The sequence below is a fragment of the Glycine soja genome, chromosome 6, assembly GCF_004193775.1.
Source record: "Glycine soja cultivar W05 chromosome 6, ASM419377v2, whole genome shotgun sequence".
In the NCBI taxonomy this organism is placed as follows: domain Eukaryota; kingdom Viridiplantae; phylum Streptophyta; class Magnoliopsida; order Fabales; family Fabaceae; genus Glycine; species Glycine soja.
In genome coordinates, this window is record NC_041007.1 from 40,288,105 (window position 1) to 40,312,429 (window position 24,325).

The 24,325-nt window shown below is 34.1% G+C and overlaps 2 protein-coding genes and 1 non-coding gene across 4 annotated transcripts; 1 reads left to right on the top strand and 2 right to left on the bottom strand.

The window, feature by feature from the left end:
* Window positions 1–10,470: 10,470 nt before the first annotated feature.
* Window positions 10,471–10,552, bottom strand: TRNAS-AGA. The gene has a single exon. It is a non-coding gene; the product is annotated as a tRNA-Ser (tRNA).
* A 2,073-nt stretch (window positions 10,553–12,625) lies between these two features.
* Window positions 12,626–16,155, top strand: LOC114416942 (universal stress protein PHOS32-like). Of its 2 annotated transcripts, XR_003667667.1 has the most exons (4): window positions 12,626–13,464; window positions 13,922–14,084; window positions 15,484–15,528; window positions 15,772–16,155. XR_003667667.1 is itself a non-coding variant. In XM_028381987.1 (3 exons), exons 1-2 carry the CDS (start codon window positions 12,705–12,707, stop codon window positions 15,489–15,491), a joined length of 768 nt encoding a protein of 255 aa, XP_028237788.1. In that variant the 5' UTR covers window positions 12,627–12,704; the 3' UTR covers window positions 15,492–15,528; window positions 15,772–16,155. The 2 variants fall into 2 exon arrangements, 1 of the variants encoding a protein (XP_028237788.1); XM_028381987.1 differs by lacking the exon at window positions 13,922–14,084 and having other exon boundaries at window positions 12,627–13,464.
* Window positions 16,156–21,532: 5,377 nt separating this feature from the next.
* Window positions 21,533–23,598, bottom strand: LOC114416943 (zinc finger protein CONSTANS-LIKE 3-like). Its single transcript, XM_028381988.1, has 2 exons — window positions 22,951–23,598; window positions 21,533–22,035 (listed from the first exon to the last, which is right to left on the bottom strand). Exons 1-2 carry the CDS (start codon window positions 23,494–23,496, stop codon window positions 21,931–21,933), a joined length of 651 nt encoding a protein of 216 aa, XP_028237789.1. The 5' UTR covers window positions 23,497–23,598; the 3' UTR covers window positions 21,533–21,930.
* Between the last annotated feature and the right edge of the window lie 727 nt (window positions 23,599–24,325).

The following is a 24,325-nucleotide window of genomic DNA, read 5'->3' on the forward strand; positions in this document are numbered from 1 at the left end:
TTTTGTCCATCTAGCTAATAGAGTTGGATTCACCCGATCTTGGTTATATGTAACAGAATACATGTTGTCATTACTATCTAGCAGAGGCCAAATATGCTCTAGTTCATCCTTCCATCTTAGAGCAAAGGACCTACTGACTTGACCATAAGGCTAGATTTAACAAGCAAACTAATGTAAGCAAATGTCTTATATGAACAGTGTTGAACATTTCCTCTAGTTTTTTTATTAATCTCCATCATTGTTTTAGCTATTTCCTTCCAGTTTTGTTGATCTTCATTCATCGTTTCTAAACTTTAGTTACAATATTAAAGTTACTATTAAAAATAAATATGCATGCCTACCTACTAGTAGTAAACCAAGACATATGAGTTTGGTCGAGTACATACCACGGAGTTGAAAGACGTAATAGTGCATATACCTATTTTTGAGAACCAAGAATGATATTCCTATTTTGAAAAAAAAATTTAGGGGCCTACGACTAGGGCAGAATTCTCACACTAGCACAAAGTCTCATTAACAAGCATTTTCATGTTAGTAATATGCACAAAGTCCTATTATCAGTATTTGTATATCCAAAAAATAACACATGTTTTCAGCAACATACACAAAAACTGACATTTTCATGTTAGTAATATGCACATTAACAAGAAGAAATACACACATTATCAACAATTTTCATGTTAGTAATGCATTGTACATTTAGATAATAGAAGGAACCAGCCTTAGCTTCTCGCTTACCATCACCATCAAAACCAAACACAGAAACAAGTATTTATAGAAGATTAACCTTTTATGACCGAGAATGAGAACGAGAACGAGAGTGAGTAGAGCTATGAGTGAGAGCGAGAACGAGAGCACGAGACTGATAGCAATTGTGCAATGCGAGAGTTGAACGCGGCAGGCACTCAATGACGCATTGAGGAACTCGGTGCTGACACGGCGGGCACGTCGCGTTGCACAGAGTTGAGTGACCATGAGAGAGCGAGAGTGAGAGTCATAGAGGAAGAAAGGGAGTTGTAGCTCCGCGAGGAAGAGAGTGAGAGTGAGAGAACACGAGAACGAGACAAAAAGGGTTTAGGTGCCAAAACCCTTCTTTTATAAAAAAAAAACCCAACATCAGTTTTTTTATAAACAAAATGATGTTAATATTGTCACGCTAACATTAGTTTTTTTAAAAACTGATGTTAACAAACTCATATTCTTTACGAATATCCCATCGTGCTTTTGTTAACATCGATTTTATAAAAAAAACTAATGTTAATATAACGATCTTAAAACTATTTTTTCTAGTAGTGATAGTAATAAAATCACCAAATATATTTCTATTAAATCTTATTATAAGATTAAAATTTCATATATTTTATTTTAAAACTATTTATTCCCTACAAAACTAAAATCTGACAACAATGATTTTAAAACTATTTTATAGTTTTGTAAAAAAAATAGTTTTAATTAAAAATTTTAAGAGGTAAAATTATAGTTTTATAATAATATTTAATAGAAATATTATTAAATAAGAGCGGATGAAGCCACCCAGTCTGGTATCACATGTGTGAAGCCATGCAGGTGATGCCACCAAAACAGGAAGACTGCACTTTCTCGGAGAAGTGTATCCTACTAAGTGAAGTCACTCTAACTAGTGCCACCAAACCACTTAATCACCTAAATTGGTGATACTTTGCAAAGTGATGTCACTCATGTGAAGAGGAGTTGATTAATGTCATCAAAATCCTACATAATTTAAATCACTCACTCTCATAAATAATTTGAAAACCAACCCAAAAATGATAGTTAAAAATATTGATCCATTTTGGTAGAAATATTGCATAAGTGAAAAGAGAGAAGAATAGGAAGAGGGAGGGTGTCACAAAAGGAGGGAGAGAGGAAGAGGGAGGGGTGGGAAAATCTTAAATGGGATAAATTGGATGAAACTCATTGGTAGGCGCCAACAACAAAACTCATAGACACAATTAGTAGTTCCATACTATTTTACATAGAAAAGGAAATGGCTAATACAAATCCCACTTTTTAAGGCCTAAAAAAATCCCATTTTTTAAGGACCTTTATCCAGTCATCTAGATTTCTTTTGTTCCTATATTTTGACACTATTTATTTTAGGAAAACAAAGTTCAACTCCTTTCGGTATAGAGACAAACAATGGTTTTATCTTGCCAGATGTGAAATCTGATTTTCCCTTATCACGCGGATTCTTGATTTTCTTTTGAAAACTCTTTGATAACAACAAGGACATCGAATCCCGAACGCCACCTTAAAATATTAATACATAGAAACCACGCAACACAACACGACATTCTACATTTTACATTTTACTTTTTTTTTCTTTCATTGTATCACACGTATCACGAATCACGTTCACGTTCATGTTTCCATTTTTTTTCTCCTCTAACCGTCAAATCCTAACCGCCAAAACGGCACCGTTTCCCTAACCGCCGACACATTTTCATAGTTGAAGTCGAAGGCTTCTCTTGTAAACATATGGAGTCTCCGAAGACGAGGCCGAAGACATGCACAAACAAGTTTCGTTTGTTCCGATGTTTCAAATCCGAGTTCCCCGACGACGTTGTTTTTCCGCCGCCGCCGCCTCGGAAGGCAAAAAGCGTCAATCCTCCTCTCTCCTACATTGTCGTGCCGGAGAAGCAGCGCACGGCGCTGCCGAGGGCGTTGTCTTCAGCTTTCGCGGCGACGAAGGGCGCCGAAGAAAACGCGAGTCGCCGGCAAAAAAAGATGGACAAAGAACATAATAACTCTCTTCGCCGGGCTCTCATGGCGGCTTTGAATCACACATCATTGGTTAGTATTCATTAATTTTCTCTCTTCCATTTCAACCAATCTTTATTCAAAATTTTAAATGTGCATGGTTGTTACAGTTATGGCTACGTTCTTGTTTCTGAAATGGCAAAAGTTTTTGGAATATATATGTTAAAAATGCAGTTTCAATGCGGTTATAGAGAGACCTCCAAAATCACTATGACTATATAATTGAATTTAACTTTTTTTTTCTTCCTTAAATCTTGTTGTGAGAAGAGAAAAAAAATTGTCCTGAATATATGACACCATTAATTTACTTTGCAAAAGTGTTCCACTATTATGCACGATCAGTTTGTGTATTTTCTTCTTCTTTATGCAAGCAACTGTTTCTTTTAATTATTTTATCATGTTCTCCATAAATTATCCATATTAGGTTTTAAAAAACGATCTTCCAGTCAAAAAGATTTTAAAAAACGATCTGTCACTTAAATTTCTGGTGCAACTTCAAGATTTTTGAAGTTACTATTTATCGCATTTGTCCATAATTAATTCCCAAATTGTGACAAAACCACAATTATAACCAAAATTATATACTTTAAAACCTTGATTCCCATATATACCATATAAATATTGTAAAAGGGGTTGCACGATGAAAATCCAACCTGCATTAATTATAATCCGATAATTAATTATTCCATTTTCAATTCTAATAGCAGTTTTGTGTAATTTGGTTTCTTTTAAAGGTATCAAAAGCCGTTTAATTTTTGCATTTCCGTCCTCACACTGAATTTGTACGTGCATGTTTCTGTTAACCGTTACTCATAAAAAATCTGGTTGATTAACGCCCTTTACGTTTATTGTGTATAATAATGCTGATATGTATTACTTCATTAATTCGTTAATAAACGCATTTCTGATTATTAATCTTCCTACAGGCCAAGAAGATGAAAAGCTGCAAGAGGAAAACCAAACAGGGTTCTTACTCAAGAGAAAGCTCAATCAACTTATCAAGAATCACTTCCTCTTCTTCTAGTTCACTTGGATTCACATCATCTTCAACTACTACTTCATCCACTTTAAGCAGCACTACTTCAACAAATGCTTCGGCGTCATCCTCTGAATCGTACCTATCAAGATCCATGGCAATGGATGGAACTGGGGTGGCGAAAAATAAGCAGATTATTGGAGAAAAAGGGTATTTTGGTTCAAACATGGCTTTGAGTTTTCTTTTGATCACTAGTATTCTGGTTTTGATCATGTGGGGTAAGTGTTGTGCTATTGCTTACACCTCAATTGGGTTCTTAGTGGTGCCTAATTGTCGGAAAAGGCCTATCAAGGAGGGAGCTGTATGTGAAGAAATCGAGTTAATTTTATAGAAGACTTAGCCATAGCCTTAATTATAGCCACGTACGTAGAGGTTAATTTGATGCCTAAGTTGTAGGAGAAAATAGCAGTTTTGATTGACCAAACTCCTCTTTTTTTTTTCAATTTTTTGCTTTTTCATTTTTTGAATTTGAGGCTTTAATTCAAACTGTGGCTGATTATATGTTTTGCATGTGTGTATCTACAAATATTTTTATTTATAATTTACAATAATAATAAAGGAGATTCTCTTCATTTGTTGTACATGTACATTGACTTGTAACCTTTTAATCGTTATCAACTCACCCAATTTGGTCTCCCATATAAATAACTTCACAACATTTTTTGATTCATAAAAATTAAATATAGTTATAAAAAAATTTATTATCTCGTACCCGTTCAATTAACCTCAATTTACAACATATGTTTCAAATTATACTACAAGAAAAATGCTATTTTCTAGTGACCAAAATCAGTCAATAATGCTCAATATCGGTTGGTAATATAATTTTTTTTTCCAACAAACAAAATTAAAATACATCAGTAAACAAACGTAGGTAATGTTTTCGGACGGATACATATGTCTTATTCTAGGATATGAAGGTGGAAAGTAAAGTGCAGCAATCTTGCCCTTAATAATATTAATGGTTAATTTAGATCTTTCCAATTCATTTCAAATTGTCATCTAGATTTAGTTTTAATAAAATAAAAATATATCATTAAATAAAAACAAAAAACAATTTATGCCTCCCACACTCACATTATATTATGTTCATGTTCGTTGATTACGTTCTTCCTTTTGGGAAAAAAATTGTTTGCACCCCAGGTACGACTCAATGATACAACAATGGGGAAAAACAATTATTAGTTAGAAAGTGTTAGATGAAATCTAACATGGTATCAGAGCCAACTCTAACCCTGGGACCTCTCATTCGCTTCCGCTGCGACAAGCACCCACCATTTGTGGTTCACGCACCAAGCCCAATAAGTGCTGGGCGTGAAGGGGGTGTATTGGGAAAATACTCAAGTCCCACATCGGCTGCCTCAATCCTTGGAGTGCAGCTTATATACCTGTTGGGCAACTTCACTTAATGCCAATTGGTTTTAAGATAAAATCTAACGCTAGTTGAAAATTTCTATCATCACAAAATAAAAATTCTTTACACAGACAATGGTGGCGAATATATTGGTCTTCGCCCTTTTTTACTAAATCATGGTATAAGTCATCATACAACGCCACCTCATACACCTGAACATAATGGAATTTCAGAACGTCGGAATCGTCACATTGCTGAAACCGGTCTCTCTCTTCTCCATCACTCGGGCTTGCCCCTCACCTATTGGCCTCACGCCATGACCACCGCTGCTTATCTCATAAATCGCCTCCCAACTCCAATTCTTGGGTACCAATCACCCTATTCTAAATTGCTCAACATTAGTCCGGATTATCATAAGTTAAAGTGTTTTGGATGTTTGTGTTTTCCCTGGATTAAACCATATGCTAACCATAAACTTGCACCAAAGTCTGTTATGTGTGTCTTTGTAGGTTACTTGGCTGATCAACATGCATATTTGTGTCTCGATCCCACAACAGGAAGGATCTACACCTCTCGGCATGTGAAGTTCGTTGAATCTGAATTCTCGTTCAACTCCCTAGTAACTCACGCTAGTCCAAGTCCGGAGCAACAAACAGGCCCACTTCAACTCTCCATCTTACAACCCATGAACCCACCGAAAGATTCATCTCCTGTCCCTTCCTCCCCATCCATCACCAACTCCCCATATATGGCCCGGTCCTCCACCGAACCCACAAACCCCACTCAATCTCCTCCTCCAACCTCACAATCATCCCCGCAACTCTCTGCTCCACCACCCCAAACCATTGTCAACCCAAATGGAGGTGGGATCATCACTCGGTCTAAAAACAACATTATCAAACCCATCCAAAAGCTTAATCTCCATGTCCAAGCCTCCTCTCCCATTGAACCCAACACCATCACCCAGGCCCTTCGCGACCCTGATTGGCGCTCAGTCATGCAAGCCGAATTTGATGCCTTACACCACAACAATACTTGGGATCTTGTCAGTCGGTCCTCTAATCAAAATTTGGTTGGCTGTAAATGGGTATTTCGAATCAAACGAAATCTAGACGGATCAATTGATCGTTACAAGGCTCAGTTAGTCGCCAAAGGGTTTCACCAACACTCTGGTTGGGACTATACAGAAACTTTTAGCCCCGTTGTTAAACCGGTGACCATTCGCATTGTCCTAACTCTTGCAGTTCGTCAAGGGTGGCCCATACGTCAGCTTGATGTCAACAATGCATTTCTTCAAGGGACACTTAAAGAGGAAGTCTTCATGATACAACCACCTGGTTTTGTCAACAAAAACTTTCCTGATCATGTTTGTCGCCTCAAAAAGGCACTCTATGGGCTGAAGCAAGCACCCCGCGCCTGGTATACGGAGCTTCGCGTATTCCTGCTCTCCCTTGGTTTTGTCAATTCCACTGCAGATGCATCTCTTTTCATCTACCAAAAACCAGAGGTTACACTTTACTTATTAGTATATGTTGATGATATAATTATGACTGGAAATTCATCTGCAGAGCTGTCCAAACTCATTGCCACACTTGCTGCTCGTTAAAAGATCTTGGATGTCTTAGTTATTTCTTGGGTGTCGAAGTAATTCCTTCCCCTGCAGGAATGTTTCTTTCACAAAGGAAATATATCATTGATCTGCTACATAAATCAGGCATGACAAATACAAAACCAGCATCCACTCCTTTGTCAGCGAGTGTTCAATTACTTAAGGATTCTGGTGATCTCCTACCCTCTCCAAAGGAGTACCGCACACTGGTTGGAAGCCTTCAATACTTGAGTCTTACACGTCCAGACATCGCCTTCAGCACTAAAAAACTCGCACAGTTCATGCAAAATCCAAGAACGGCGCATTGGTCTGCACTCAAACGAGTGCTCCGATATTTGGCGGGCTCTTGTGACAAAGGAGTCTTCATCTCAGCGACTGCTCCTTTGACCTTTCATGCCTACTCGGATGCTAATTGGGCTGGTGACAAGGATGATTATGTTTCAACCACTGGTTACTTGTTGTATCTCGGTAACACTCCCATCTCCTGGAGCTCCCGCAAACAACGTTCTGTTGCTCGATCATCAACTGAAGCAGAATACAAAGCCTTGGCTGACACGGCTAGTGAACTATTATGGGTTCTTTCCTTGTTCACAGAACTTGGTCACATGCCCACTGCCAATCCAGTCATATACTGTGACAATCTTGGTGCCACAAATCTCAGTGCTAATCCTGTCTTCCACTCTCGGATGAAACATATAGCCTTAGCCTACCACTTTGTCCGAGAACATGTTCAACATGGCAAGTTTCGAGTGTCTTTTGTGTCTACCGATGATCAACTTGCTGATATTCTAACAAAGCCTCTGCTTCGCCCTCGGTTCGAATCGCTACTGTCCAAGTTGCATCTCTCATCCAGATTATACAACTTGCGGGAGGATATCAATCATAATAATTAGTTTTCAATTCCTTTAATTATTTAGCCGTGCAAATATGTGCAAATCTGTTATTTCCAATTCTGATTTGTTGAGAATTATTAGGAGATTGGTAGCTTGATTCACTACATATTAGGGTTGTTCACTTGTATATATATCACTGTAAACTAATATCAAATTTATCAATAAAAGTTACAAATTTATTCCTCTATATGGTATCAGCCTAAACGATCCACCCATTCCCTATTTCTTCAATTAAGGACGTCGTTCCCCACCCTTGCCTCCCATGGCCAACAACAACTCCTTCATTCCCAACCCCCATGAGCCATCCAAACCCCTTGCTTGCATCACTTTCACCAATGTCACCAAACTTCTTCCCAACAATTATCCTAAATGGAAACAACAAGTTGAAGCTCTCCTTGATGACTATGATCTCCTCCAATATCCAGATGGATCTTTTCCTGCGCCGTCAGAAACGATCCTCACCGCTCCAACATCTTCGACGCCGACTCCGTCGGAAACGACCCTCACCACTACATCACTTCCGGTAACAACTCAGAATCCTGCTTACCGAACCTGGCGTCGACAGGACCGCCTTATATATGGTGCTCTCCTCACCAATCTCTCTAATGAAGTGGCCTCCCTGGTGTCTCAAACCAAGACCTCGCATGATCTCTAGATCCTTCTCAAAAACACCTATGCCAAAGCATCTCGCAAACCTTTTCTCGGCCGCTGTCAGTGGTGCAACATCAAAGGTCATGTTCTCTCTCAGTGCAAAACCTTCCAGCAGCAGCATCCTAGTGTCCCACCGCCACCTCGTAACTCTCCGGCTCACACTGGACAGGTTCAGGTCAATACTGCAACTGCCGGCCCATCGCAATATGATTTTCTGTTTGACAGTGGAGCGACACATCACGTAACCAATGATCTCGATAATCTGGCGCTTCATCATCCGTACACTGGTCCTGACTCACTGTTTATGGGTAATGGTTCAGGTTTAAACATCACTCATTCTGGAACACTTTTACTTAATGATTTATCCTTGTCTAATGCTTTGTGTGTTCCTTCCATGAAACAAAAAATAATCTCTGTCTCTAAACTTACCCAACAAACCAACTCTGCTGTTGTTTTCCTGCCAAACTCTTTTTATGTGAAGGACTTGCAGACGGGTCACACAACCCATAAAGGCTCATGTGTGGATGGACTCTATCTCTGGCCCGCCACCTCACCCTCCATCCACACGGTTCGAACAGAATCCTCTGCATCATGGTATCATAGGCTTGGGCACCCTTCATATTCTATTTTCAAATTTGTTCAGAAACATTTTTCCTTAGGCTCAAATAAATTTCCGCAATCCGATTGTAACTCGTGTCAAATTAGCAAAAGTCATAAACTTCCATTCCATAAATCCACTCTTAAATCTTGTTATCCATTAGAAATAATTTTCTCTGATGTCTGGACTTCTCCTATTTTATCAATTGATGGTCTTCGCTATTATTGCATGTTTGTTGATCATTTTATTCGCTATATTTGGCTATATCCAATGAAACGAAAATCTGATGTGCAAACTATATTTTCCCAATAGAAAGGTTCTCCTATGGAGAGATGTGTACTACTACACTCTCTCTTTAATATTTGTTAGAATTATGAATGCCTCGGATGTTAGTTTTTTTTTTTTTTTGTTATTTATGAATTGTAAAAAACTACAGAAGTTGCGCGATAACCACTCCGACACGTCCACCCCAGATATGAGTTTTGATATTCTTATTACTTATAATGTCTAACGAAGAGCTTTTGCCTTTAGTCACGTCCATTTTTGGCATACTAAGAATAATACGGACAATATTAACAATTTCAAAGGCTATATGTTGTCAAATAAAAAGACAAACCACATATTTAAAAATCATCAAGAGCTATTTTTGAATTGTAAAACAAAATAATTCGGATTATGTAATAGAAAAATCATATCCATATATTAATTAGGTATAATGTGAGATGAGGAAAACAATTGAGTTTTAAAATAAAATAAGAGTAAAGCAAATAGTTTGGATTTTTTTTTGTGTTTCGTTATATTGTCTTTCAATTCATTAGTTTAGATATCAATTCCACTTACGATGCATGAATGTTGTTTAATTTTTTTTTTTCATATGATAAAAATGAATACGAGTTAATAATTAATATTGTAATATATTTATATTTTTAGTTATGTACATGTAATATTAATGATTAATTTGTTTATTAACTATTAAAATTATTTTTTTTAATAATTACTCATTTTAATGGAGACACATCTAAAATTAAGGAGTAGAATTGTAGAGGTGAAAATAATAGTATTTAACAAAACGTAGGAAGAAGAGAAAAAAAAGTAAAGCAAGAAAATTGATAAAAAAAAATATTGTTTAAATATGATCATTCTCTTGAAGAGTGTGTGTAATATATTTTTATATTTTTTAGTTAATATTTATTAGAAAATATAAAATTAAGAGTCAAGCTTATTAATTAAATATGAAATAAGATGCTGGATCATAACCGTATAATTTGTAAACAAATTTCAATAAATAATAATAAAATAGTTAGATGATGCTATATTATAACATTTTTTTCTATCGTCTTTTGCAATTTCTTTATTATCAAATTTCAAATATTACTATTAGCTCGTGCTTCGGCACAGACAACTATCTAGTATTTATAAATAACAGGGTATAAAAAAGAAAAAAATAGTTTAATGATGTAAAAGAGAAAGATTAAAATTTTAATTTATAAATAAATATAATAATTGTAAAACGCAATAGTAAGCTCATGTTTGTAAAAATACATAAAAAAACGTGGACGGCAGGATTCGAACCTGCGCGGGCAGAGCCCACATGATTTCTAGTCATGCCCGATAACCACTCCGGCACGTCCACCAGACATGCTTTTTGATATTATTTTTTTATATAACGTTTAGCTAATAGCTTTTGCCTTTGGTTGTATCCATTTTTAGCGTACTAAGAATAATACGGACAATATTAGCAATTTCAAGGCTATATATCCCCAAATAAAAAGACAAAACCACATATTTAAAAATCATCAAGAGCTATTTTTGAATTGTAAAACAAAATGATTCGGATTATGTAATAGAAAATCATATCCATATATTAATCAGGTATAATGTGAGATGAGGAAAACAATTGACTTTTAAGATAAAATAAGAGTAAAGCAAATGGTTTAGATTTTTTTTTTCTTAGGTTATATTGTCTTTCAATTCATTAGTTCATATATCAATCCTACTTGCCATGCATGAATTTTGTTGGTTAAAATTTTTTTTATATGATAAAAATGAATATGCGTTAATAATTAGTATTTTAATACATTCCTATTTTTTTTATTTATGTACACGTAATATTAATGATTAATTGTTTATTAACCATTATTTTTTTTAAATTACTAATTTTAATGGAGACACATCTAAAATTAAGGAGTAAAATTGTAGAGGTGAAAATAATAGTATGTAGCAAAATGTAGGAAGAAGAGAAAAAAAAAAAGTAAAGCAAGAAAATTGATAAAAAAAATATTGTTTAAATATGATCATTCTCTTGAAGAGTGTGAGTAATATATTTTTATATTTTTTAGTTAATATTTATTAAAAATTATAAAATTAAGAGGCAAGCTCATTAATTAAATATGAAATAAGATGCTCGATCATAACCTTATAATTTGTAAACAAATTTCAATAAATAATAATAAAATTGTTAGATAATGCTATATTATTAACATTTTTTCTATCATCTTTGCAAATTGCATTTAATAACATCACCGAAAAATTAGGTGAAATTGGATAAAGCAGAATCTTTCAGCTGCATGCAGTTAATAATCATCATGCATTAGATTGTCCTTTTCATGTGCCAAAATTTGCCCAGAACTTTAGCTTTCCTGTATCAATTCAGACATTCATTCATTTTGCCGTGTGCTCCGAATTTTTTTTTCATTCTCCGTCACAATCACCCTCATGTTTAAATAATTATAATTAGTGTGCATAAGATATAAGTTATCGGGTCATAATAACACTAGAATGATAAACTTTAAATTTTTTCTTGTCTTTAAATCACATTTAGTCATCCAATTAATCTTCAAATGTGTATTTTATCAAACCAAATTACTATTAATTTTTTAAAAAAAGTGAACACTTAATTTATTCCTTAAAATTGATTATTTGACCCAATTTAGTTTTTGAAGAAAAATAAAGTTACCAAATGCTCCCTTAACATTATAAATATAGAACACTTTTATCCTTTAGCTATTTTTCTTCTATTTATAAGTAAACAATTAATCCCCAAAAAGTGAATATGCATTAATTTTTTTTAAAACTTATTAAAAAAAGAGGAAAAAAATTATACACTACCGTGTAATTTTTTTTTTTACATAATCATATACAATTATAATATTTTATCAAAATTTCAATATATAACTATTAATTTTTTTTTAAAAAAAATACTTATAAATCTAGTATTACCTTTCTTCTAACTCCAAAACTTCCAAATGGGGGGTTTGTCACGTGACAGACAGGTAACAAAACATTGATTCTAGTATTACCTTTTTGGGTCTTGATAATTATGTGCTCGTAGGACTTTAGTTAAAAAAATTAAAATATAAAAATATTTACGGCAGAGATGATAGAAAAGCGTAAAATAAGTTATAAATAATATAATTTTATATATTTCAATAATTTTTTTTAAACTTCTTAATCAATATTTCAAAAATACTAGTTAATATTTTTCTGCCTTTCTTAAAAGGTATGACTTATAAGTTTCTCTTGTACTCTCCAATGGCACCACCACTTCACTTCTCTTCAGAATTCATACATTAGCAACATGGGCCACTAACAAGATCAGAAGTAACCCTACAGTGGGCCCATCAGGTAGGCCCAACCCATAGAACACAGCCCAACTCGTTGGTTATTCCCCTTTCCTCCATCCGACTTTATTTATTCACCTAAGAATGTCTCTCATCACTTTCCTAAATACACACACAAAACCGGTTCCTCTCTTAACCCTCTGAAAGCCAAAAGAGAAAAAAAAAATGCAGCCCCACCAGAACCCTCCCGCACTGGATTCCGACCCGCAGCTCCCGCAGATCAAAATCCACCACCCTGCCTCCCCACGCCACCATCACCCTTCCTCCGCCGGCGCCGCGATCCCCACCCCCACCGCCGGCGCGCGCCGCAAAATCGGCGTGGCCGTCGACCTCTCCGACGAGAGCGCCTACGCGGTCCGCTGGGCCGTGCAGCACTACATCCGCCCCGGCGACGCCGTGATCCTGCTCCACGTCAGCGCTACCAACGTCCTCTTCGGCGCCGACTGGGGCTCCATCGACCTCTCCATCAACACCGACCCCAACTCCGACGAGGATGCCGTCAGCGCCGTCAACAACAGCAACGACCACAACAGCAAGCGCAAGCTGGAGGACGACTTCGACGCCTTTACGGCGTCCAAGGCGGCGGATCTCGCGAAACCGTTACGGGAATTGCAGATTCCGTTCAAGATCCATATCGTGAAGGATCATGACATGAAGGAGAGGCTTTGCTTGGAGGTGGAGAGGCTTGGGCTGAGTGCTGTTATTATGGGGAGTAGAGGCTTTGGCGCTGTGAGGCGTGGCAGCGATGGGAAGCTTGGGAGTGTTAGTGATTACTGCGTTCATCACTGTGTTTGTCCTGTTGTGGTGGTGCGTTATCCCGATGATAAGGATGCGGTCGCGGCGGCCACCACGGCCGAGCCCGTGGTGGCGGTCAAGGACGGAGACGAGGGCGAGGCCGTCGTCCAGCCGGTGCCGCATAAGAAAGGTTAGGAGCTTTGAGGTTATTGATTAAAAGTTGTGATCAAGGTTTTAAATTGTGGTTGAATAGAGAAATGCTCTAACTTTCAACACAAGCTAATACTTGATGGAAATTATGATTTTTTTTTTTGCTACTACTACTTAAGAAAGTTTAGAGGTTTTGGCTTTTGTGGTATTTGATTGATTGAAGTTGTAATCAAGGTTTTAAATTGCGGCCGCGGTTTTGTGCTGTTTGTTGATAGAGAAATGTTGGCAATACAATCTCTAACACACAACACACTTTTGAACACGTTTCTATTATTGGCTGAAATTTATTTGGAATTACAATTTTTTTTTTGGTCCTGCTTATCTAATCAGTCTCTTCGATTTTTGTATTTTTCAAGCAATTTTGTATGTGTTAGAAGGAGTGTTTTGTTAGTGCAGCCCGTCTTGATATTGCAGACAAATGCATGCGGCTGATGCAGGTCACAATTGCAGTCGTGGACACCCCAAAGAAACGAAATACAAAACTTTGACCTTGCGGTCAAAGTGACAAACTTTCATTTAGAACCATGCTAGAATCATCGTGGTTGCAGACTGTTTAAAGCCTTGCTTGTACATATTGGAATATAGCAAGGTTTCAAAGAGGTCTGTGATCTCAATTTTTACTGCAATGACAAGTTTTTGGACTCTGCCACCATGCTGCCACAAATTTAAGGGACCACAAATTTAAAATCTTGGAATGTTATGGATTGATGTGATACAGATAGCTTGGTGATTTTGTTGAATAGAGTGATGACAAGTGCATCTTGATTAGGGTTTTGGTTTTGGTTGACCCTTGGGCTTGGAGTTTGTGTAGTGTGGAGATTTTGGATATTTTGGGTTCTACTATCTTGTGTTACAAATAAAGGGGTGAGGTTTTGGTTATAGTGACTTTATGATAGAGTTTTTTTAGGGATTGAGGCGGTTTCTATTTTGATTTTTTTTTTGGGTGGATTGTTTGAATCCATGTTAGTAGTGAGGAGTGAGTTGCTGCTGTGGTTCAAGAATCAAATGTGGATGGTGTTTTGAGTGAAATGATGGGGGTTTGATGTTGTGTCTGATTTTTTATATTTTACTCTGATGGTGTGGATGTGTTTTATTTCTAAAAAAGGTTATTGTATGGTTTGTCTTGATGGCAAATGCAGCCAAATTGTTCATGAATTGATCAGACTAGGTATTCCATAAATCTTGCTTTCTGCCAAGGAGGCACATTACACTAGAATTGTATTCCTTCTGGTTCATGGCATGTCTAAGTCTGTTATGGCTAACTGTTGTGTGTACAGCAGTGATGTCTATAAGAGGAATCCCTGCCTGCTGTGGTCCCCTGTCGACATTTCTTTCTGCAATGTGTTGGAAATTTGGAAAATACGATATTATTAAGTTACTAAACCCAGTTATCATTCATTGTACATGTTTGATAAACATCTTGTTAGCTTGTTCTGGATTCAGAGTAAATATGAGTTAGTGTGAATTTTTAACAAACATTGTTAAATAATTTGTTTTTTTTCTTCTCATTTTCTGAGGGAAGTATGAAACCCATGATGATCAATAAACATTGGTTGTGTATGGTTTTCCACTTTTCTTTTGTAATTCTATCTCAATACAGCATTTGATGAGTTTTCCCAGAGAATGATGAAATACATGGCTCAGCATGTTTGTCTAGTTTTGTTTGCATTTTTTTGTTGATTTTGTCATGTATACTATATGCAATAAATCAGCTATGGATGATGGATGAAAACTGGATAGTTTCTGTTTAATAGGAATATTTAATGTATTTCTGCCTTCTGGGATTGAATATTGATTCCATAAATTAGATTCTTAAAAAATCATTTTAAGTATACTTTGCTTATTTTTGGAGTCTTCCAACAGATCAATGTTATTTTGTATATTCCACTTGTGATGTTGAATTGTTGTTATTTGGTTTTCTACTTCATTGATGTGTAATTCATTTATGCTGGTTGTGAAATTGAAAATTAACTTCATATTTGTTGGTTGCTTTGGGCAGAGGATTAGTTGGAGCCAACTCATCACTTCAACCCTATCTCTGAAGGTATGCTCTCAGCCCCCTTTTGTACCTACTTTGAGCATTTGAATGTAAAATGAATTTGTTTTATATTTGTCCATGGATGGGGGGTCACACTCTTTATTATTTTTGTTTGGGCCCCTAATACTTGCTGACTTTTAGTTAATTACTATTGACTATTGATGTTTTTGTTTAAGCTTTCCTATGAAATATCCTCATAAATCTCATGCATCTTAATTCCCCCTTGTTTTCCCCCCCACTGGATTACAGAGTGTTTCTGATCCGAAGAGATAGGTGGAAATATGGTTGTAGAGTGCTCTCTTTCTCTTCCTGTCAGGTTGTACTTAGAGCATTTCCTGCATATGAACTGTGGAAAGATTATGGATGATTTTGTATGGCTTGATATGATCTCGGTTCCATTAGGCTTTGGAAGATTGTTTTTAGTTCCGAAGTGGTCTATACTCTTTCATTTAGATGTACAAGTTTGCCTGTGACTGTTTTTGGGGTTATTTTCTTCCCATATGATGTGGGAAATCGGATTATCATGACGAGCACTTGTTTAATGTTCACAATGACGATATTTCAGTGAACGGTGGTAGTCACAAGTCAATCGTTGAAACAGTTAACGAATTGGATTTTTAATTTTTCTGGATATAATCTATTTGTAAATGGGAATCTATAGGGCAGTTTTATAGACACAAAACCTTGGCTTGGGTAGATTTAAAGGTTTTTTGTTTGAATATGATATTGATTTTAACTATATGATTCCAATGGAATTTGGAGATTATTTGAGGTGAATATAGTTTATAAGACTTCCTTTTTAAAAAGAGTTTTACAAGACTGCCAAATAGTAGTCACTCGACATTAACGAATTAGTTAATGAGATTTTAATTAAGTATTTCTAATTTTAGACTTTTTGCTAATGACTGAAGTATATTAATTTTTGTAATGTACTCAACTATTATCATACATTTTTATTTTGTAAATAATAAGCTTTATATTTTAATTTAATTTGATTAAAATTTGAAATTTCATCATTGGTTTCTATCGAAAAATATGGTTGTTTCTGATAACCAAGGTATAAATTTTTGGCTTAATTGTATTTTTATACCTCTATTTTTTATTTTTGGTAAATTTTACGATCAACAAATTAATTTGACATATTTTATTCTCAATTTTTAAGAGATTTGCAAATTTTATTTTCTGCCATTTATTCATTAGTAAAATTAATAGTTGGGGTAATTTCTTTAAAAAACTAAAAAGTTAGGAGTAAATTTGTCAAAAAAATTAATAAAATTGGCATAAAATTTGTCCAAAAAAATTGGGATAAAAAGTATTATGTTAGAACTATGTAAAATTTACAGGTAAAATATATCAAATTAATTTGTTGGGAATAAAAATTATCAAAAATTTAAAAATTTAAGATAAAAAATCCAATTAAGTCTAGATTTTTTTTTTTTGTATACATACATCAACAACGAGTGAAGGAGGTTTTTTCAAATTCAGAAGAAAATAATAGTTTTGTAATTATTATTCAAGTGCAAACTTTCGGTTTGTGGTGATCTGGTGGATATCGGAGGAAACATACAGATGCAATGGTGGATATCAAGGTTTGACGGTGATGGTGACACTTGCAAGGTTTACATCACATAATTTAATAAAGAATGTAGAAGAATAAAGAGGTGAAAATGAAATAAAAACGTACTTTTCACATTGACATTGAGATAATATAATCATCTAATTTCCCAGCAATTGATTCGCAGGTTCGTTCTTTTTATGTCAATTTCATTATTTAAGGCAACAACTATGTACTAGTAGACATCCATTAAGCATATCAAGTGAAGGAAAATAAGTAATCATGAAAAAAAAATAAACCAACTATTATTATGAACTAGTTTAATAAGATTAGAACAAACATATATAGCAACAATATATATGTTCTTAAAGCTATTTGGAGACGGACTGGTCCTCAATGTATTCGTATTCATCTTCGGAAAGTGGTTAAAGAGGGCTTGATGACTAATGTTCAACGTCAAAAGCCAACTTTGACTAATGATAATGGTTGCTTGGGCTATTGTATCTTACACCCTTATTATTGTATCTTGCACTTCACATTGCATTCCAAAAAGTTCATTTCGGAATATGAATTTACATTTCAGAATGATAGAAGGTGTCCGGTGCAATAGCAGAAGTGCAAGATATAAATGTCGGTTGCCTGTTGTGTGGTTCTGGTCCCGAAATCACCCTCCATCTTCTTCAAGATTGCCCCATACCCTTTTAAAAACATTTTCTTGCTAAATTACATGTTAGGATTTTTCAATTTTTTGTTATTCGTTGGATTCACTTTTCATGCAATTTTTACTATATTTATCACCTTTTTTTTATTTAATCATTAATTAGGTTTTATTTTTTTATGTAAATGAATCTAATGAAATAATTTTAATGCCTCAAATTAGTTAAAAATGGGTTCAAAATTGCCTCCCAAAAATTAAAAACAATCATTATTTTGGAAAGATTATTTTGACTCACTTTAAAAACATAAAAAAAAAATTAAATTAGAGCTTCTAAAACATAAAGGATCAAATTAAACAAAAATTAAAACATAAAAGACCATGTAATTTAACTTTTTTTTTTACCTACAAACCTTTTTAAGTATGTAATTGTCAAAACTAAAAAAAGGTGGCAGAAGGTATATCGAAGTGCATTGTTGGTGGCTCATGTCTCATGTAAGTGGTGAATAATGGTAAAATAATGGTTGTCAGAACCGAATTGGACTACCTGGTTTAACTGAGAATCGATGGCTTATCCGATCGATTTAACCCCCAAAATTAATGTGTAATTGAATCGGTCATGAATCATAGAAACAAGTTAAAAATAGTCAAAATCACTAAAAGCTGGCGGTTAAACTGATTTTGACGATTTGATGGTAATCACAATTTGTTTATTTTTATTTTTGCTGATTGATTTTATTTGTTATTGTTCAACTTAAATCCGCAGTTGCAAATGAATTTTATTTGCCATTATTGAACTTAAAATATATCAAGGGGTCTAGGTTTAATTCCTACAAATAAAAAAAATTTAAAAATATTATGATGTATTAGATTTACTTTCATATATAACTTATTTTTGTTATATGTTATGATTTATTGCCGATTTGAAGTGAAGTTTAATTATTATTATAAATTTATGCATGTTATTTTTATTTAATATTCTTAATGAATTGTATAATTTTTTTTTAAAAATAGTATTTTATTAAAATCAATTCATTCTCTATTGATCCATTGAACTTTGAACCAATAACTTCACTGAATCCGGTGATAAGTCTGATTCTGATAACATTGGGTAAAATAAGGGTGTAACTTTAAAATGTAAAAGAAAACAAATTAATGAGAAATACAAAGAGAGAAATATAATATACGACAATAGGTAAGCGATAGAGTATACTCAGTAGTATAAGACAATTGATTGCTGAAACAAAACTTATCAATTTTAAAGGAAAACAATCGATTTTTTTTTGTTATTTTATATAAGGCGATAATCGATTTTGAACGAAAACAATTGATTATTTTCGGTAAAAACACAATAACTGTTTAACTCTTACTCACTTTTACGAAGAAATAAAAAATATGAGACATCTTTTCATTTTTTCCCCTCCACTATTTCATCTACCAAACACCCTTCTCCATCATTCCTTTATCTCCATTTTTTCAACCCAACGAAGCATAAGATTAGTTTAATAGAAGAAAAGTAACTTGACAATTAAAATAACAACAATTCATTATCTAAGTATCACATTCTTAATGAAATTCAAACCCCAGCTTACAATATATTATGTTATTCAGTACCTAAAAATGAACGACCGGATAACCTAATTAAGCTACATGGCATGCATACATTCGATTCAACGTCAGCAGCCCACAATTCCCTTCATCATGCGCACTGTCCCAAAAGGGGAAGAAGGAAAAGATAAGGCAAAGTGCAAACAAGAATATAGAACCCAATTTGCTTTCTAGTTAGGTCCACACTGTCACCTACCTTATGTAGAAAAGTCCATCCAATTTGCTTTCTACATACTTATATACACCCGTCCAATTTGCTTTCTTTTTTATTTTTTATTTCCTAAATTAAATCTATCATTCATTAAACTTAATCATGCTTAAGTCGAGTATAATTATGATAAAACTCTGCGTATAAATATTTAACGTAATTATATATTTAAAATTTAAATATAAAATTTATGATTAAACTAAGATAATCTTATATCAATCGATTCGTTATATTCAATTTGCTTTCTATTTTCCACACATGCATTGCTTTGATCTCACTTTGTAGCCAATGCCAAATGTATGGCTATACCAAAGCCAAAACAGAAACAACTCTTCAACTCCCACGTGTTTTACTCAGAATTTTATCCCCATCATCCCCCTCCCCCGTGCTAAACAGGTTCATTCGTATATGAACAATTGCACTATATATGCCACTAGAAAATAGAAATCAAATCAGGAAGCTAAATCTACCAGAAATTGAAGTTGACTTATATCATCATCAACACTGCATATTTCCATTCAAGTTTGGTTTGATTCAACACAACCCTTACCACCTAATCCACCTTTTGCGTCTTCCACAATTTCCCTGATCAACTCGATGCCTCTTCGGTTATAAAATAAAATAAAACTCCATGCCTCTTCAATTGCCCGAAGGCCGAAGATGCTCAATAGTTGAGTTCTATAATTTTGGTATAATAAATGAATATAACATGACAAGTTTTATGTCTTAAATTAGCCTAAAATTATTTAAAATAGTGTCCTAAAATTAAGAATGATAATTTTATAATTCTTTTAAAGAGCCATTTTGAGTCATTTTATAAATATAAAGAATCAAATTCAACTCATTAAAATATAAGAGACCAAAATAAATATAATCTAAAACACATAAAGGATTAAATTAACGTGTATTTTAACTACAAATTTAAATCTTTGTCAACGACTATATACTATGGTCACTTGTTATTCACTACTTAGAAATAAAGGATTGGATCACCTAATCAAGTTCAAGATACATGGCAAGCATAAACTCAATTAAACAATTTAAACGTCAGCAGCCGACAATTCCCTTAATTATGGACACACTCCCAAAAAGGGAAAAGAGAAGACTTGGGAAGATAAGGCAAAATGCAAAAAGAAAATAGAATATCCGGATTATCCCACATTTCTTTTATTCTAGGATGGTCCACTATCACCTACCTTATATAGACAAGTCCATGCAACTTGTTTTCTAGTTTCTATCCACTAATGTACACTGCGCGCATTCTTACTTTGTAGCCAAGATTAAGTGTATGGTGATACGAAAGCCAAAATAGCAATAACTCTTCAACTGCCACGTATATTTCTCACAAAATTTTATCTCCATTCTCCTCTCCCTGTGCCCAAGTGAATAATTGCACTAATTATGCCACTAGAAACTTAGAAATTGCAAATATTGCTAGCTTGTTACAACAATGTTTAATATTCAAAAAAAATATTCTGAGCAACAAATGTTTAGCTAAAATAGAAGGAGTAAACTCAATGGGTACAAAACATCTATCTTGAATTTGCAAGAAAAAAGTTATATTTAATTCTTACAAGAATATATATATATATATATATATATATGAGAAGAGGAAAAAAACAATTAAGGTCTCTTTGGATACAAGCCATAAATACTTTTAACATTTTTTCTATTAGAAATATAGACTATTTTTTAGTAGATAAGTTCTTAAAAGTACTTCTAGCCTTAGATCCAAACAAACTTTTAATCTCAATTGATCTAAAAGATTAAAACTTATCAAGATAATTCAAAGATTCTACCAAAAATTTAAAGATCCTAACTACAATAATTAAAAAATAGAAAAATGAAAAATTACATTTATCGCCAAAAATAACTAAATAGCAAACAATGAAGAAAAAAGTAATTGAGCTTCTATGCAATATTGCGGTGAGTTTTACATAAAAAAGATATAACAAGACACTATGAAATAGGTGGTGAAAAGGCATGAAAGTAGGATATAAAATATACACATCATTGTGGTGAGTTTTACATAATAAGAGATAACAAGACACAAGAAATAGGTGGCGAAAATTAATGAAAGTAGGATTTGAAATATATACATTCTCCACATACATATATATCATGAAATGTGAACTACAGAGTTATTATCAATGGGGTTGGCTACAAAAATTGAATGCAAAAAGAAAACAATTTTTTTTCTGAATCTAAGTTGTTCTATAAACTAAGTAGTTTCAAGAGAAAGATGGGAGTTAACACTAAAGATAATCTGAAGTTGCCCTATAAACAGAAGTTGTCCTATCAATTCAACGGTCCAGATTAATTTTCGATCAAATTGGGTTCATCAACACAAACCGTCACCACCTCTAACCTCTTCAATTTTCACTAATCAACCCGATGCCTCTTTAATACACTACTCAAAGAGGTTGATTCATCACCACTAGGCAATGTAGAACTAAGCATCTCAGATGAAGAGCACGCTGTCTCATCCTGTAACCATAAACAAAATGAAAACATTAATTAATCAAGGATGAAAATATCCTCTAATAAAAAATTTAATAATGATGTACTTACGTTATAAAATTTTCATCTACTTGCAAATTATAAAAGATTGTTATTATGATTTTTAAAATAATTTTATAAAAATTAATAAACTTATCATGTGTATATTATTTTTTTTATTGAATAATAATATAAAAACTGCCTAACTTTTTTTTTCTTTGAAACAAAATATTAGCTTAATATCTACATGCATATTCAAAGTTAACACAATAACAATGTCAAAAACGAAAGCCTTGACAGATTTATAAGGTAAAGGAATAGACCATTAATTGCACCGTTAGTATCACAGATTTACCGTATCAGGAAAATACAACCTCCCAATTGCAAGATATTATCAAAAAGTTTTTTTTTAATAAACTCATCTAATATTCTAAAACAATTAGTACAAGCATTGCCACAAGAAATATAAATTACAATTTGCATAGTTGCACCACAAGCTGAGAGAAAAACATACACACAGACACACAGATTAAAACAGAGCACCCACTTATTGCAAGTACAACAGAACGAGGGCGAAGTGATCACGAACCTTACCTAGTACGTGGAAAGAAGACACAGATCTAAAGGAGATCTAAACAAAAAGACAAAGAACAAAAAAACAAAGAAGATGAAGACACGAAGCAGATTGAGAACCTTGCTGCAACCCCATTCCACAACACAGGTTTATATTTTGAAAAGGAGAAAATAGTATATTAATTAGTTTTTTTTTTCACCTTTTCAATAATAAATAATCATTAAATTTATTAGCTTTTATAATAATTAATTGAAAACCCATATAAATAATATTTAAAAAAAATTGTAAAAATCGAAGAGGAGCATCAAAACATAAAAAAAAAAACTTACATGTGAAGAATCGACAGAAAAAGAGTTGTTTCTCAATCGCTTCAACGCTAAACAGGCAACCTTAGGTGGTGACGTGGCAGAACCAGAAGACATTGGAACCACTTGATTCTCATTCTCCTCTTCATCATCCTCGTCCTCTTCTTCTTCTTCACCACTATCATCACTATAATCACCATCGTCATCATCAAAAACATGATCAGAACCATATTCCCTACCATCATCCACCACAAAATCACTCTGTTGTTGTTGTTGTTGCTGTTGTTGATGTTCATTTTCATTATTCACCAATCGGTTCCACCTCGCGTTCCGTTCCGCAACGCAGCGGTTACAAAACGACACAGTGGGCGTGAGTTTCATCCCCGAAGCCTTCCACGGAGTCGGGGAGTGACACAAACGACATAAAAGAACCCTAGAATGTTTCGCGACCAAGAAATTGGCGCTGTGGACTTTCTCGTCGCATTCCCAGCATAGCTTAGCCTGGTCCGAGTCGCAGAGCATCATTGCCCTCTTCTCGCACAACACGCATGTTGTTGATGATTCCTCCATTTTTTTTTCCTCTTCTCTTTTTAGTTTCTCACTCTGTTTGTTGTCTCTGTCGCGGCACTAAAATAAATAGATGGAGCGTAGTGTAAATTAAGCTGCGATGCAACTAGTTAAGTACAACTTGCATCCTCGTATTCTTTTTCTTCGCAGGTTGTTATCGTCTTTTTATCCAAAAATATAGGTAGTTAGTGTAAAACGATATAATAATAGAATAATATAATAATATAATAATATCTTTGTCGGATTTCTCGGGGGATTTTTTAACTTAACCGAGAGTGAAGCACGGAATGCTAAGTGAGTGTGTTGGTTCATTTGTGGGTGAAAATTTTAGATTGGATAAGAATTAATTCTATTGAAGACAAATTTGTGGGTGAAAACTCTGGATTGTATAAGAAATAACTCTGGAGAAGACAAGTGCACGCTACGGCTGAGATATTTTTTACCAGGTTTTCAGGGCTTTTAATTGTGTGACGCTGCAAGTAAATAGTAACAAGATTGGGTTATGGGTAAGACTCAGCTTCATTGTTAGACCTTTTTTCTTTTAAGATGTTTTTAAAAAAAATTATAATAACTATCTGTAAGATTTGAAATAATGATACAACTGGATGTTAAATTTATTGAATTAGTTTTTTCTAGTTATTTACACCCTTTATGATTAATAGTAATTTATTAAGTAGTAATTGAACTATGTTTTTTTTTACTGAATTGAACTTTGTTAATATGCACTGTATAATTTATGTGCATTATATATATATATATATATATATATATATATATATATTCTGTCTTCTTGATACTTAACTCTTTTTAGTTTAAAAAATGTTTAATGGGC

Excerpts from the sequence above, each read along its gene's own strand:
- LOC114416942 (XM_028381987.1), top strand. The coding sequence starts at position 12,705 with ATGCAGCCCCACCAGAACCCTCCCGCACTGGATTCCGACCCGCAGCTC.
- LOC114416943 (XM_028381988.1), bottom strand. The coding sequence starts at position 23,496 with ATGGAGGAATCATCAACAACATGCGTGTTGTGCGAGAAGAGGGCAATG. Across the intron at positions 22,036-22,950 it reads TTTCTGTCGATTCTTCACAT|GATGAGACAGCGTGCTCTTC; the intron begins GTAAGTTTTTTT and ends TTATGGTTACAG.